This window comes from Hyla sarda, chromosome 10, assembly GCF_029499605.1.
Source record: "Hyla sarda isolate aHylSar1 chromosome 10, aHylSar1.hap1, whole genome shotgun sequence".
Lineage (NCBI taxonomy): Eukaryota > Metazoa > Chordata > Amphibia > Anura > Hylidae > Hyla > Hyla sarda.
The window spans coordinates 56,182,636-56,200,244 of record NC_079198.1 but is presented as its reverse complement, the minus strand read 5'-3'; the positions used below and the strand labels follow the sequence as shown (position 1 = coordinate 56,200,244).

Here is a 17,609-nt window from a genome sequence, read left to right as displayed (position 1 = left end):
TAGGAGGTTAATGGCTGGCGTAAAAATCCTTCTCAGTGAGAACAAGCAAAGCACTGCACTGCTCTCTGTCCACAACGCTGATGTGACTAGCAGTTGGAAGTGGAACGATGCGGTATGATCAATTCAGCGTGTCTGTGTAACACACAGAGACACGCAGCCGTCCTCTCTCTCTGCAGTGTATGGCATGAAATGAGCAGCTGCCAAATGGCTGCCGATTATATAGGGCTGTGACATCACAGGGGTACATGTGATTCAGGGTCATCCCGCCTACCTCCCTTCCCACCTTCCCAGCATCCCCTGCCCCATGTACTGACAAATGGATATGCCATTTTAGGTGTCCTGGAGACGAACGCTGTAAAATGGAGTTTAATGAAGAGATTTGCGCGGGCGATATTCGCATTTGTTGCAGATCGAATCAATCCTGAAATTCGTAACGAATTTGGGTTCGTCTGCTTCGATTCGCTCATCTCTAATAATGACATTGCATATTCCATACAATTATGGAAAAAGACTGAGAATTCCATTCACCTTATATCAGACATCATAGATTTTGCATTAGGGAATAAACACAACTAATATCAGGGGTGTGGAAATTTAATAAAAAACTACTTGTCCACAGGACTAAAACGTAGCAAAATCTATTTGTCCCTCATGATGATCCACTTGTCCGGACCAATTTTCGCTTTTACACTCTCATTTTTTCCTCCTCGCCCTATAATCGCCCCATAACTACCTACTATAATGACACCTTTTAAGTTTTTAATAACATATTCTCCAAACCAAAAAAATATATACATCGGTGAAGTGAAATTGAAATAGTAAAAGATAATTTTGCAGATTGTGTGGTTTTCTTTGGTACACCATTTATCTTGTGGTTGAGCTAACATATTGTTTTGATACTTTAACGCCCGATTACATCAATACCAGATTTGTATAGTTTCTATCATGTTTTACAAATTTAAAAAAAATTCTGAACTTTTTCACATTTTTTGAATTGCCTTTTTTTTGTCCCCTGTAGTGTTTAAAAAAAATAATTTGCATACAAGGCTGTCTGAGGGCAATTTTTTTTGTGCCATAATCATTTTTTTTTGTATCGGTACCATTTTGGTATTGATTTGACTTTTTAATCGCTTTTTAATTTTTTTCTGGGATATTATAAAAATCGCAATTCTGTGGTTTGGTATTTTTTTTTTTTTTACATTTACGTCATTTATCGTACGGAAAACATCATGTTATATTTTAATAGATTGTACAATTCCGCACAAAGTGATACTTAATATGTTTATCTTTATTATGTTTACATGTTTTATATAGGAAAAAGGGGTGATTCAAACTTTTAACATGGAAGGGGTTAATGTGTGCCTTTTAAACTTTTATTAAAACTTTTTTTTTTACACTTTATTAGACTTTTAGGATGAATCATTAGATTCCTCATACAGATAAATAGAGTTCTATTGAACTCCATTGATCTATGTGCTCTGCAATCCATTAAGAGAGCCTAGTCCAGCCATGATCTATCAATAACAGAGCCACGGGACACCAGGGAAGCAGAGGTAAGCCCTCCACCTTCCTCTATTGTGGATCTCCTCCAGCGATCACGCTGAGGGGTGATCCACCCCACTAGCTCACCAGGGAGCATTTACATGTCCCTTTAGATGCCTTTGTCAGCTTTGACAGCGGCGATCTAAAGGGTTAATAGCCAGCCGCTGCAATCGCCGTATGCTGGCTATTAGTGAGGGCCCCCGGCTACTGAAAACAGCCGGGGGCTGCAGACTATGGAGCGGGCAGGAGTCGGGAGCCCCCTTCATACACCCTAAGCGCTGCTGCGCCTGTCAGGTCCGGCCCTGCTTGCCCGAAGCCAGGTTAAGTGTCGAAAAAATTCACCTGCCCGGCACCCGGAACTGCATGTCCTGAGTGTCGGGCGATAGGAATTCCACATCCCTGAATATACACCCTCCTCATCAGAAATATGTATCTCTGTACAGTTTAAAGAAATTACATACATTACAGGACAGTTTATCATACAAATGAAAGAGTACCCTATATATAGTAAGTAACACAATAAAAAGATCCATAAATAGACTACACAACTGATCTGACTTCTAACTTTAAAACAGAGGAAAATCAATTGTTCAGGAGAGGCTGAATTAGGTTTTATACCTTAACAAGAAAACATTACAGAAATCCTATGGCACCAGGATACCTAGAACACAGCCCAACACTATGGCCCACATTTATCAAAATTTGTGAGAGAAAAAGTGGAGAGATTTCCCCACAGCAACCAATCGCAGCTCAGGTAACAAGCTCTGGTAAAGTGAAACCTGAGCTGTGATTGGATGCTGTGGGGAAATCACTCAATTTTTTCTCTCACACAGATTTGCCTATATGCACAAATTACACATAAAACAAACTGACATGTAGTGTTTTCTTTTCTTAAATCGTAACAATGATGTTGCTGCAGTGGCGGGATACACATTGAAACATCTGCAACTCTGCAGACCACACGCTTTAGTACTATTGGTTACCTTTCTTGATGAAATGTGTCCTAATGAAACACATTATGAGACATAAAAGATGCTGCTTTTTATATTTATTTTCCTGCAGTATTTTTGTTTTCATTTTACACTGTGTGAACCCAGCCTTCAATTATTTGCTTAATACAGCATGAGAATCATGGTTTGTATATTTAACCTATTGAGGTACTGTACATTTCAGTCCAAGAACATAAAGCATGGTTAAAAAGGACACATATAATAAATATTAATAATATATATATAACAAATATGGTAAGACCTTATTCTTAATCACATAAGTAAATTTACTGTAAGTTAAATGTTCAAAACTGTTTATAGAGTTGTAGAGAACTTAAAATGATCACAAAATCTAAGCATGCAATAAAGGAATTGTAATTGTGTGGGGGTAGATAAAGGGATTTCTACCTGTAATAGTAGAAAAATGATAAATGCGTGTATTCACTGCATAAAAACATAAGAACTCACGTTCATGAACAAAGAGATTATAGCCAGGCCATTGGGGTTGCGGGATGCCTCGCTGACATTACTGTACAAATCCTGGTTATAATGAATCAGCTGTACCTGTAATAAGAGAGGGGTATCTCACAAGGTCAGTAGCTAAAAGAGAAGATAGAAAGTCAAGGGTCATAGTTTCACAGAAGCAAGACGGATAAGTAGGAAATAGAGAGAGCAGGCATGGACAAGCACAGATTCATGGCTTCATAAAAAAAGAAAAGAAGTAACAAAAGTAAAAAAAAAAAAAAAGTGTGTGTGATTTAATTTTAACCCCTTACTTTAGACCATGATTTAGAGTGATAGATATACGAAATATTTTACTTCAAGGATTTCTCCTTTTCAGAGAGAATGCTCAACAGTTATAAGCTGAGTAATGCTTTTATCCCACCACCATTTGGAGGTACTGTTTTTGACAAGTTTTAAAGCTATTTACTTTCTGTGGCCTATGTATAGCGTAAACAGAACCTTAAATGGGTTCTTTAGGACTTGAAAATTAATGGCCTATGGTTTAACAAGACATGTTTAATAAGTGGGTGTCTGGCCTTTACGATCAGCACAACAAAGGAGCCTTGGCACTTCCTCAAGAACATTATGATTGCCTATTGCCTAAAACTTGACAGACCTCCTTTGTTAATATACAATATCTTACTGTGAGTTAAACAGCAGGCAATGAGGATTCAATATGTAAATTCACCTCTCCCATTTTAACAGGATATACACATGGCTAATTTATGTGTACTATTCATTTTTGGGTTGTTTCCCCATTATAACATATAAACTTCCATAAATATTTTATCTGCTTGACAACCACTAAGCAATGCCACAATGTGGACAGCCTTAAAAACTGTAATTATTCCCTTTTGGGTGTCTTGCCTTTTTGGTTTGCATAGATTACTCTTAATCTATTGAAGTTATTGGTGGCAGGCTATCCTTTAGGAAAAGTTTGCCAACTCTGACGATTTTTGTGGGAACAGCCAACTCTCTAATGTGTATGGGGCCTTCCAATTCTTCCCCAACAGATGTCAGGCGAGAAAAGGATTGTGTATGTTGGATTTCAATTATCTAACTCTTTGTTTTGCCAGTGGCTTACCTCTCCCCTCTTTAAATTCATAACAGATGAACATTTGGCCAAGATGTATGTTGATGTGTATGGGATAGGCATGATAGCTTTTGACCATATATAACAACCTCAACAGCTATTGGCAGAATGTGGGCAACTGTACATTTCTTTTAAGCACATGAGGGGATTCATCAAATCATTTGATGAGGAAAAGTCGACCAGTTTCTCATAGCAACCAATCAGATTTCTTCTTTCATTTTTGAAAAGGCCTCTGAAAAGTAAAAGAAACATTCTGCTTGGTTGCTATGGGCACCTGTCAACATTTCCTTTATACAATGATTCAATGGTAGCCAATCAGTAGCCATGGTTATGAAAGTTACATCAACATTGGTTACAATGGTCATATTTCACTGTGGCAATATTTCCATTGAGGTTAGTAGAGACCAGTGGAGAAAAGCCTATCCTATATTTGTTGCAATAGTAGGTTAAAGAACAAAATAAAACAAAAGAACATAAACACATTCAGTAGGAAAGACTCTGCTACAGTGAAACAATGCATTTCATATTAATACAGTATTTATGTACACAAGCTCATTTATATTTCATTGCACACTGTCTAATGTATTAAAATTATTGATTTACTTTACATCTAAGTAATGTTTCCATAACTAAGCAACAATGACACAAAAATATAAAATAGCTTCATTGAGGACTACACTTAGGCAAATCAATCAATATGGCACTTGCTTCAGTACATGTGCCTTATATGTTAATAAATTGCGGCTCAGTTGGACTTGAATTAGAAGCATCATTTATGACTCTTATTTAAAAGCTGTAACAGAATTACATTAAACGTTTCTATTTAAAGAGAAATAATGTAATTTTCTCATGTTTTAATGAACCCAGGAAACTAATGACATAATTCATCACCAGCATTGTTTAGTTCTCTATTTGCCATTGCCTAAATGATAGTAGCAATCTATGCAAAGGAAATGAAGGTAGGGGTTGCCTTATTAATATGTATGCAGTGGTGATGGCATGCATATTTTAGAACTAAAAAGCCAAAATGTATATTTATATTAAAGGGATATTCCAGGCAAAACCTTTTTTTAATATATATATATATATATATATATATATATATATATACTGGCTCCAGAAAGTTAAACAGATTTGTAAATTACTTCTATTAAAAAATCTTAATCCTTCCAATAGTTATTAGCTTCTGAAGTTTTCTGTCTAACTGTTCAATGATGATGTCACGTCCCGGGAGCTGTGCATGATGGGAGAATATCCCCATAGGAACTGCACAGCTCCCGAGACGTGAGTCATCAGAGAGCAGTTAGACAGAAAACAACAACTCAACTTGAGAAGTTAATAACTATTGGAAGGATTAAGATTTTTTAATAGAAGTAATTTACAAATCTGTTTAACTATCCGGAGCCAGTTGATATATAAAAAAAAGTTTTGGCCTGGAATACCCCTTTAAGGCCTAATGAACACACCAGAACCATGTTTATGTGTATGGTAACGTGAAGTCCCTGTGGCTAGTGTGCCGCCATATTATGGCATCCAGTGGAACATGCCACAAATTTACCTTGTATGCCTGTGTATAAAAGTGGAGGCATAGAGAAGCACAATAGGGCACCAAGTATATGGTTGCCAGGTGATGGTTTTGTGGAACTCTTGGCATCATAGAAACATAGAATGTGTCGGCAGATAAGAACCATTTGGCCCATCTAGTCTGCCCAATAACCTGAATCCTATGAATAGTCCCTGGCCCTATCTTATATGAAGGATAGCCTTATGCTTAGCCCATGCATGTTTAAACTCCTTCACTGTATTTGCAACGACCACTTCTGAAGGAAGGGTATTCCATGCATCCACTACTCTACTAAAGTAATACTTCCTGATAATACTTATGTGCATGAAGAGTACATTTTAACAAGACGAGTGCAACAATTTCATGACACAATCACATGTACACATCTATCTTTCTCTGTCATTAATGTTACCTTCTCAGACATTACATTTTTTCGATTTCAGCCAGTCCTTTTCTCAATAGCTGAAAAGTCTTACAATCACAATTCTTTCAGTGCCTCACTATAATTACATAATATAATGTATAAATAGATTTTTCTCATTATTTTCCCTGTTATTACAGTCACCTCTCCAGCAGCAGCTTCTTTGTTCATGAGATGTTCTGACCCAATGCTGTTCTCACTGCCAAAATGCAACATAACCTCTTCAAGTCGATGATTATATAAGAGAGGACCGCCAGAAATATTAACTTGATGCTGCTTGTCGAGTCGGAAGGACACATGTCTTCCTGTGTTGTGCATTGTTCCACTGATCTAGAATACAATGGACAGACCCAAATGATAAGCCATTTTCTTGCCTAGCTAAATCTCCATTATACACTTATTAGTTTAAAAAAATACAGTACCAAGAAGGAGTTGTTGGATTAAAATGAAACTTTATGGGGGAGATTTATCAAAACCTGTTCAGAGGAAAAGTTGCCCAGTTGTCCATAGCAACCAATCAGAATGCTTCTTTCATTTTTCAGAGGTCTTGTTAAAAATAAAAGAGGCAATCTGATTGGTTGCTATGGGCAACTGGACAACTTTTCCACTGGACAGATTTTGATAAATCTCCCCCTATTTGTTTCAGATTAATGATGAAATATGTAAATGCTCAACTGGCCATAAATCTGGCTACCGGACAGGCCAAGGAAGGATTGCAACTGGCAAATATATTCCTGTGAGATCCATGCTTTGTGTGGGCAAACAATATTTTGATGGCAGTTAAAAGCCCTGAAATTAGAGGAAACACATGTTGCCATAGTTTGCCCTGAAAATATAGTGGGAGATTTATCAAACCCTGTGCAGAGGAAAAGTTGCCTAGTTCCCATGGCAACCAATCAAATCCCTTCTCATATTTTTGACAAAGCCTCTGCAAAATAAAAGAAGTGATCTGATTGGTTACTATGGGCAACTGGGCAACTTTTCCTTTTGCACATGTTTTAATAAATATCCCCTATAGTGTGTTCCTCCACAACAAAAAAGTATTGCAGTACTCATTATGAGGCCATCCGAACCCATTCCCAAACAGAACTTGGATTTGGCTCTGAAAATGATACAGTTCCAGTCTGTAGCAGTCCAGGTTTTTAGTAAATAAAATTACTGTAAACAGAGGCAATGGTAGAAGGCTGTCAATGGCAAGAGACGTAATGGCACTGACACCTTTCTATTGCTTAGTGCCTGAAAATAGTCTGGGCATAGACATGGGTATGTAATATAGTCATCACCTCTGTCAGGATAGTGGACAAGAAAATGTTTGTAGCTGCTTGCACTAGTAAGTGAGGCAAATGATCCTCTTTACTGGTGGTCTGTCTGGGCTGTCCAAAGCCTGTTTGCCATGTGTTCACGTCCTTACATAACCACTGCTCCTAACACCTTTTTGGTCACAAGGGCCAAGATGGCAGGTAATTTGTTTGTCCATGACCCTCCCGCTTCTCTTAGTACAAAGGTGTGCCCCCTCAAAGTGTGTCAATTGGGCCATTTGTCTTAGAGTATGCTATGGAGGCATGGCTAGCAGTCAACGGTTGCTCACCAAAAGGTACACTTTTAAAAGGTAGCCTCTGAGAGCCATTTTAACAAGGCAGCAGGGAAACACCTTTACACCCTTTTCTGGCAAGACCCAGTGTCTGCATGCCAAGTTTATCAATAATCTGACATTTTCATCTGGGTGTACTATTACTAAATATTTCTAGCTTTTTGCATGTGCTTATTGCTTCTGTTGATACATCTGTGTGCATACAAATACCAGCAAGCATCTGAGCCCAAAAAATTTATACAATGATATTTTAAAAACCATTAAAAAATCTACTAGTGCAGTTTTTTTTTCTCAACCTGCTAGTTACCACTGGTACTATCCGTTTAGCAATACATATTACAGTTAGTTTGAAATTAACTTTGTCTTAAAACAGCTCAAAAGTAAATTGATACATTCCTAGGCGACCTAACAATGTTAAACATGGCACTTAGAGCTCTTAGACAGTGTTATACACACGTCTTTGGGCCATTGATAAAGTACAGTTGGGCAGTACTAATTCTATGAAACCCAGAACTTTTTGCCAGCATTTGGCAAATCGACAGAACCAAACTGTTGAACAGTTTTCTCCTCTCTACTGGACACCAAGTAATGAGACCTCCTTTACCTAATGAGACCTCCTTTACCTGTGTTAAATATTTTACTATCCTTGACCTCCAGGAAAGCAGACACTATCCCTTCCACTATCCTGAACCATATAGACAAAAAAATAAATAAAAAAAAAAAAAAAAAAAATACTCTATGGGAGGGAATTTGTTAAGTATTTACAATATTTAGGACTTTTTAACAGATTCAGATAAAATTGATGGAATGTAGCATAAATGGTGTGTAGCAATGGCAGCCTGTCAAATTTACTATTATTTATTAGTTGATAATCTGACATAAATTGTAGATGAAATCTATGCTAACTTGGAGCTGGCATACATTTTACTGCAGGATGCGCAGTCAACTACTGTATAGTGACAGATTTATTAAGAGGCCTGTGTCTCTTAATAAATATGCCGAAATGATCGGCAGTGGGAGTTTACTTAAGACCGACATGAGACATGTGATATGTGATATAATTACCCTCTATATTTATTAATGCATTGATCCCAAATTAAGATATGTTTTAAGAATCCCTTTCTCCACTCAAGATCACCAAAAATCAAAACTGCTTTGAAATGACACTTTTTGAGAAAATTTGCATGCACCACACCCTATTAAAGGGGTACTTCGGTGAAAACCTTTTTTCTTTTAAATCAACTGGTGGCAGAAAGTTAACCCCTTAAGGACCGGAGGTTTTTCCGTTTTTGCATTTTCGTTTTTTGCTCCTTGCCTTTAAAAAATCATAACTCTTTCAAATTTACACCTAAAAATCCATATGATGGCTTATTTTTTGCGCCACCAATTCTACTTTGTAATGACGTCAGTCATTTTGCCCAAAAATCTATGGTGAAGCGGGAAAAAAAATCATTGTGCGACAAAATTGAAAAAAAAAAACGCTGTTTTGTAACTTTTGGGGGCTTCCGTTTCTACGTAGTACATTTTTCGGTAAAAATGACACCTCATATGTATTCTGTAGGTCCATACGATTAAAATGATACCCTACTTATATAGGTTTGATTTTGTCGGACTTCTGGAAAAAATCATAACTACATGCAGGAAAATTAATACGTTTAAAATTGTCATCTTCTGACCCCTATAACTTTTTTATTTTTCCGTGTATGGGGCGGTATGAGGGCTCATTTTTTGCGCAGTGATCTGAAGTTTTTAACGGTACCATTTTTGCATTGATAGGACTTATTGATCACTTTTTATTCATTTTTAAATGATATAAAAAGTGACCAAAAATGCACTATTTTGGACTTTGGAATTTTTTTGCGCGCACGCCATTCACCGAGCGATTTAATTAATGATATATTTTTATAATTCGGACATTTCCGCACGCGGTGATACCACATATGTTTATTTTTATTTTTATTTACACTGTGTTTTTTTTTTTATTGGAAAAGGGGGGTGATTCAAACTTTTAATAGGGGAGGAGTTAAATGATCTTTATTCACTTTTTTTTTTCAATTTTTTTTTTGCAGTGTTATAGGTCCCATAGGGACCTATAACATTGCACACACTGATCTTCTATCTTGATCACTGGTTTCTCATAAGAAACCAGTGATCAACGATTCTGCCGGATGACTGCTCATGCCTGGATCTCAGGCACTGAGCAGTCATTCGGCGATCGGACAGCGAGGAGGCAAGTAGGGGCCCTCCCGCTGTCCTGTCAGCTGTTCGGGATGCCGCGATTAGCCGCGGCTATCCCGAACAGCCCGACTGAGCTAGCCGGGAACTTTCACTTTCACTTTTAGCCGCGCGGCTCAGCTTTGAGCGCGCGGCTAAAGGGTTAATAGCGCGCGGCGCCGCGATCGGCGCTGCACGCTATTAGAGGCGGGTCCCGGCTTCACTATGACGCTGGGCCCGCCATGATATGACGCGGGGTTACTGTGTAACCCCGCGTTATATCAGAAGAGCAGGACCAAGGACGTACCGGTACGTCCTTGGTCCTTAAGGACCAATCTTAATCCTTCCTGTACTTATTAGCTGCTGAATACTACAGAGGAAATTCTTTTTTTTTGGAATGCTCTCTGATGACATCACGAGCACAGTTCTCTCTGCTGACATTATCATAATAATAATAACGCTTTATTTATTGTTGTCCTTAGTGGGATTTGAACCCAAGTCCCTTGCACTGCTAACCACTGAGCCACCATGCTGCCCTTAGCATACATCTGCTATGCATCTGCTATGCATGGTTGCTAAAATGGACAGAGATGTCAGCAGAGAGCACTGTGCTCGTGATGTCATCAGTGTTCCAAAAAGAAAGGAATTTCCTCTGTAGCATTCAGCAGCTAATAAGTACTGGAAGGATTACGATTTTTTAATAGAAGTAATTTACAAATATGTTTAACTTTCTGCCACCAGTTGATTTAAAAGAAAAAGGTTTTCACCGCAGTACCCCTTTAAGTTGTATTTTGTGTCCCCGCTGACCCACAAGGGCCCTGTGCGTCACGGAGCACATTACATATTTTAAACAATAATTAATAAATGTCTATCCAGTATTCAAGATCATGAGCCTCAATTTTCCTTTTAATCAGATTTGTAAATTACTTTGATTAAAAAATATTAATCCTTTCAGTACTTATGAGCTGCTTAACCTGAGTTGTTCTTTTCTGTCTAAGTGCTTTCTGATTACACCTGTCTTGGGAACTGTCAAGAGTAGAAGCAAATTCCCATAGCAAACCTTTTCTGCTCTGTGCAGTTCCTGAGACAGACAGAGATGTCAGCAGAGAGCACTGTTAGACAGAAAAGAACAACTCAACTTCAGCAGCTGATAATTATTAGAATGATTAAGATTTTTTATTAGAAGGAACTTACAAATCTGTTTAACTTTCTGGAGCCAGTTAATATATAAAAATATTTTCTTTTCCTGGAATACCCCTTTTAATAATGTAAAATAATGTCTTGACATTTGTTCAAACCAAGTGGGAATCTGTTTTTGTTAACTAACCAGAAGACTTCCCAGTCAATTAATTTTTGACAATGATTCCCTCCTTGGATAGGTGCTTCCACCCTTTCGATCCCCTGTACTTTATTACTGGAAGTATGTCCTGCATAATGTTCAGCACAATGACAAGTCACCAAAGAGCCATTTTAGAAAGAAAATTAGGGATGTCAGATAGATGTTTGTGCATCCGCATTTTAAGGCTGTTGGTGGCCAGCATATAATTTTTTTTACATAAATTGCTAGATACCAAATATACAACATAAGAAGCATTATAGTTTATGTATTGTTTGATAGGAAACGTCTCCATGGTGACAAAATAACTGAATTAATTGGAAGGAAGGATCATGCTGCAACATATGCAGCGTGTATGTCCACATTTATGACATCCCCAAACTTTCAACCAAGTCTGGGTACAGGGTGAAACAGATGAAAAAAGACTGGGGGAAACCCTCCGTCCTATCGTGGGAGCTTTTTGTGACACACATTTATATCACTGTTCCAGGGCCCCTATATAGGCTGAATGACTTCTCAGAATAGGCATATATTTAAGGATAATTCTACATATAAGCAAGTATTCAGCGCTATAGGGGGTGAAAAATACTATGGGTTTTGAGTCAGTTTTGGGCCCTAATCTGGAATGGGAAGAGATTAAAATGGTACGATCCATATTCTCTGCAATTTGACTGGCTCGTGTAGTGGACCAAGTTGGATAACTGCATAAGTATAAACAGGTAGCAATACACTCAGCCTCTCTTCTAAAATCCTGTACACGGGTACAGTTCTAGTGTGCCTGGATCATCTACCCAACAGGGATATTTTTTACCACATGTGGAGGATGACATGACGATGCATACAAAATGGAATTGACAGCAGTGTCTTATCTAAATGTAGAAATTTTACAATTTTTAAAATTTTACAATTTTACCGGTACTGTGATCCCCCGCCAGCTGAAGATCAAGAAAAGAAATGTGAGAAGTAGAATGAGAGAGAGTAAACTATAAATTAAAGGGGTTACATTGAGAAAAGTGGAAAAGTCCAATATGGCCACTACCTCAGACCCCAAAATAAAAAGGAGGTCATCAATGTAGTGGCCATACCAGAGAAAAGAAGAAGAAAAAGGATTAAGGGGGGAAGGTAAATATACCCTCTCCCACCAACACATATAGATGTTGGTCAGAGAGGAAGAGAACTTGGCCCCCATCGAGGCCCCAGTGGTCTGCCGGTAGTAGACCCCATCGAACATGAAAAAATTTTGGGAAAGGAGGAATTCAACAACATCAATGAGGTACTCCTGCAGGCCACTGGAGAAGAAAAAATAGAAAAAACAGAAATAAACCAATGCAGAGAGAACAAACAGAAAAAGAAAAAACTGAAATAAAAAACAGAAATAAACCAATGCAGAGAGAAGAGCCAGGCGATGGGGGGGGGGGGGGGGTCACAGAATACAAAGAATTGCCCACCAAATTGTCCAGGTGCTAATTGGCTGAGGAGATACTGTTGTTTGTTCACATAAGGTACATTTTTCTCTGCATTTTTATTTCTCCTTTGGACCCTTGTCTGATTAAACTTAATTTCACTTTTGCTTTGTTCCCCATTATTATGTAATTGTTATTCCACAGTATATTTATTCATGTATTTATATCGACATCGCTAGTCCAGCTTTGTACTTTACATATATGTGTTATTATGGCAATACATTTCTCTCTTCTTATTTGATGTATCTATTAGACTTGTGCACTAGAAAAATTTTCGTTTAATTTTGTTTCGTTTTTTCGTTTTGGAAAAAAATTTCGGTTCGGCAATATTTTCGGTTTAGATTTTTCGGATACATTCGGTATTCGGGTATTCGTGTTGTTTTTTTCGGATACATTCGGTATTCGGGTACATTCGGTAAATCTTTAGTCTTTTTTTGGACTTTAGCGATCCTAATAAATAATGGAGATACCTTTTTTATAAAAATTTCGCAGGGTATCATAAAAAAATCATAATAAAAAAGATACAGTGGTGATGAAAAAAATTGTATCTAACGAAATGTATCTTTTTTATTATGAAATGTTTATTCATTTTTAAACAGGGATCATTTTATGTGAGCGGGTAAAGCACTAAAAATGTAGCCGACAATAATGAAAATGTAGTGTGTGCGTGTTTTTCACATTTTTTTAAAAACATTTTTTAGGTAGTACTACTACTCCCAGCATGGAACACACTCTTCCATGATGGGAGTAGTAGTTACCTGTACTAATTGACAGATCGCAGAGGTCCCTTGCGATCCTCTTGTATAATGTATAGATGCGGCGGCTGCTCTTCTATGGTCCCCTGCACTCACGTATATGTAAACATATTCATATTTCCCGCAGAGCTGTGATTGGCCAGATGGTTCCAGCCAATCACAGCTCTCTGTGAGAAATAGAAATATGTGTATATATACGGCCGTGCAGGGGACCATGGGAGAGCGGCCGCCGCATTCATACATTATACTGGAGGATCGCAGCGGCTGTCAGGAGTAATACCTGTAGTGATCTTCGCTTTACTACAAGTACTACCACTCCCAACATGGAGTACACTCTGCTCCATGCTGGGAGCTGTAGTACCTGTATTAATAGACAGATCGCAGCGGGTGTCAGAAGTTACACTCGCTGCGATATGTCTATTAATGCAGGTACTACAGCTCCCAGCATGGAGCAGTGTGCTCCATGTTGGGAGTATTAGTACCTGCAGTAAGGGACAGATCCCAGCGGATGTCACTCCTCCTGACACCCGCTGCGATCCTCCTGATGTGAATGTCGGGATCAGCTGTTCTCAGGGCTACAGAGCCAGGAGAACAGCTGACGCTGAGCCGTAGGTATACATCATATATCTACTGCCCAGCAAGAACTTACAGTGAACCTGCAATGTGTATACAGTATACACATTGCTGGCTCACTTAACCCCTTGCTGAGCTGTGCGCTATGCGCAAGCCCAGCAAGGGAAGAGTTAACTTACACTGCTGGACAGTGTAGGTTAACCCTTTGTGCGGTATACACTTCATACAGCTATCTATAGATAGCTGTATACAGTGTATACAGAAGACGAAGTCCAGCTTACTTCCCTCGAGTCCCGGGCCGGGTTCGTGTAGCTCCGCCCCCTAGTGATGATGTCATTAGGGGGCGGAGCTACAGAAGGGAACAAGGCTAGTTTATCTGAAGCTCTGTTCACATTGTACGTTTTGTATAATGTGAACAGACCCTTCTGGCAGTGTCTACCCAGACAGGGAGACTCCAGCTGTTGCTAAACTACAACTCCCAGCATGCCCAGACAGCCAAAGGCTGTCTGGGCATGCTGGGAGTTGTAGTTTTGCACCAATTGGTGGCTCCCTGTTTGGGTAGACATTGCATCATGGGTGCTCTCCCCAGCGGACAGCGCCAAAAATGTCATAACCAATTTTTTGTGTTTTTTTTTCTTCTCGTTTCAGATCCGTGTATGCAGAGGATTACTGCGGATTCGATGGATTACGGCGTATTATTTTTTTTTCCCTCTAATAAAATGGTTAACGAGGGCTGTGGGGGAGTGTTTTTTTAAATAAAATAATTTTTCCAATGTGTTGTGTTTTTTTTTTATTTTTATTGAATTTTCAGGGTTAGTAGCGGAAGCTGTCTTATTGACGGAATCCATTACTAGGCCAGGGCTTAGTGCTAGCCCCAAAAACAGCTAGCGCTAACCCCCAATTATTACCCCGGTACCCACCGCCACAGGGGTGCCGGGAAGAGCCGGTACCAACAGGCCCGGAGCGTCAAAAATGGCGCTCCTGGACCTAGGCGGTAACAGGCTGGCGTTATTTAGGCTGGGGAGGGCCAGTAACAATGGTCCTCACCCACCCTGGTAACGTCAGGCTGTTGCTGTTTGGTTGGTATTGTGCTGAGAATGAAAATACGGGGAACCCTATGCGTTTTTTTTTAAAATTTAAATAAAAAAATAAATAAAAAAAACGCATAGGGTTCCCCGTATTTTCAATGTGAACGTACAATGTGAACAGAGCTTCAGATTAATTAGCCTTGTTCCCTTCTGTAGCCCCGCCCCCTAATGACATCATCACTAGGGGCGGAGCTACACGAACCCCGCCCGGGACTCGAGGGAAGTAAGCTGGACTTCGTCTTCTGTATACACTGTATACAGCTATCTATAGATAGCTGTATATAGTGTGTACCGCCCAAAGGGTTAACCTACACTGTCCAGCAGTGTAAGTTAACTCTTCCCTTGCTGGGCTTGCGCATAGCGCACAGCTCAGCAAGGGGTTAAGTGAGCCAGCAATGTGTATACTGTATACACATTGCAGGCTCACTGTAAGTTCTTGCTGGGCAGTAGATATACGATGTATACCTACGGCTCAGCGTCAGCTGTTCTCCTGGCTCTGTAGCCCTGAGAACAGCAGATCCCGATATTCACATAAGGAGGATCGCAGCGGGTGTCAGGAGGAGTGACATCCCTGGGATCTGTCCCTTACTGCAGGTACTAATACTCCCAACATGGAGCACACTCTGCTCCATGCTGGGAGCTGTAGTACCTGCATTAATAGACATATGGCAGCGAGTGTAACCGCTGCGATCTGTCTATTAATACAGGTACTACAGTTCCCAGCATGGAGCAGAGTGTGCTCCATGTTGGGAGTATTAGTACTTGTAGTAAAGGGAAGATCACTGCGGGTATCACTCCTGACGCCCGCTGCGATCCTCCTGTATAATGTATGAATGCGGCGGCCGCTCTCCTATGGTCCCCTGCACGGCCGTATATATACACATATTCCTATTTCTCACAGAGAGCTGTGATTGGCTGGAACCATCTGGCCAATCACAGCTCTGCGGGAAATATAAATATGTGTACATATACGTGAGTGCAGGGGACCATAGAAGAGCAGCCGGCGCATCTATACATTATACAAGATGATCGCAAGGGACCCCTGCAATCTGTCAATTAGTACAGGTAACTACTACTCCCATCATGGAAGAGTGTGTTCCATGCTGGGAGTAGTAGTACTACCTAAAAAATGTTTTAAAAAAAGTGAAAAACAAGCACACACTACATTTTCATTATTGTCGGCTAAATTTTTAGTGCTTTACCCGCTCACATAAATTGATCCCTGTTTAAAAATGAATAAACATTTCATAATAAAAATGATACATTTCATTAGATACAATTTTTTCCATCACCACTGTATCTTTATTATTATGATTTTTTTATGATACCCTACGAAATTTTTATAAAAAAGGTATCTCCATAATCTTTTAGGATCGCTAAAGTCCAAAAAAAGAATAAAAAGATTTACCGAATGTACCCGAATACCGAATGTATCCGAAAAATCAAACTATCTATATCCTTTTTATTATATTTGTTATCAGAATGAATTCTTCACGTTCGTTTACAGATAACGAATGCATTCGTTATTTACAGCATTATGGTTGGGAAATAACGAATGTATTCGTTACTTTGCTATTCGTATTATCGTGGCTATTCGGGAATGTTCAAAATATGTTTTCGTGCATTCGGTTCGGTCCGAATGCACGAAAACGGTAAAATTCGTTAATTTAGACATTCGTGCCGAACCGAATTGCACATGTCTAGTATCTATGTTTATAACTAAAAGGCAGTACACCAGATGATAGTCAAATAAGGTGTAGTTTAATATCCCATATCACAATACAACGTTTCAGCAGTATCACACTGCCTTTCTCAAGCATCACATGGTGAGTGTCAAAGTGACTACATATCAAGTTAACAATCAAGTGAGGTACAATTACAATTAGTGCAAAATTATCACATCATTATCAAAAAATATCAAAAATTCATCCATAAATATCTGATTTAAACAAAACAATAGTGCATGATATTCAAAATAAAGTGCAAATATTAATTAAAACATGAATGAAACATCAAAGTGCATGTGCATACTATATAATGCGCCGGCAGCACGCAAAACCCCCAGTGATGTTACATCACTGGGGGATTTGCGTCCTGCCGGCGCATGTGCGGACCCAGAGCGTATCCACACCATATGATGCTATGATGGAGATACGCCGATCACGTGACACCGGCGCTATGCACGCGATGATCACGTGATCTTGGCGTCCGGAAGTCGCTTCGGCGGCAGGAACTCCTATACTAAATGGTGTAAATAAACAATGTAAACTATGGTAAATATCATGCACTATTGTTTTGTTTAAATCAGATATTTATGGATGAATTTTTGATATTGTTTGATAATGCTGTGATAATTTTTCACTAATTGTAATTGTACCTCACTTGATTGTTAACTTGATATATAGTCACTCTGACACTCACCATGTGATGCTTGAGAAAGGCAGTGTGATACTGCCGAAACGTTGAATCGTGATAT

General features: G+C 39.0%; 1 protein-coding gene across 2 annotated transcripts in view; it reads right to left on the bottom strand.

Annotated features, from left to right (window-relative positions):
- The window catches only part of LOC130294530 (carbonic anhydrase-related protein 10-like), a 749,095-nt gene that overhangs the window by 239,019 nt on the left and 492,467 nt on the right, over positions 1 to 17,609 (bottom strand). For both annotated transcript variants that reach the window (XM_056544464.1, XM_056544463.1), the window contains exons 4-5: positions 6,258 to 6,443; positions 3,000 to 3,095 (exon numbers count right to left, since the gene is read on the bottom strand). In XM_056544464.1, coding sequence (XP_056400439.1) covers positions 3,000 to 3,095; positions 6,258 to 6,443 — 282 coding nt within the window. The remainder of the gene's footprint in view (positions 1 to 2,999; positions 3,096 to 6,257; positions 6,444 to 17,609) is intronic.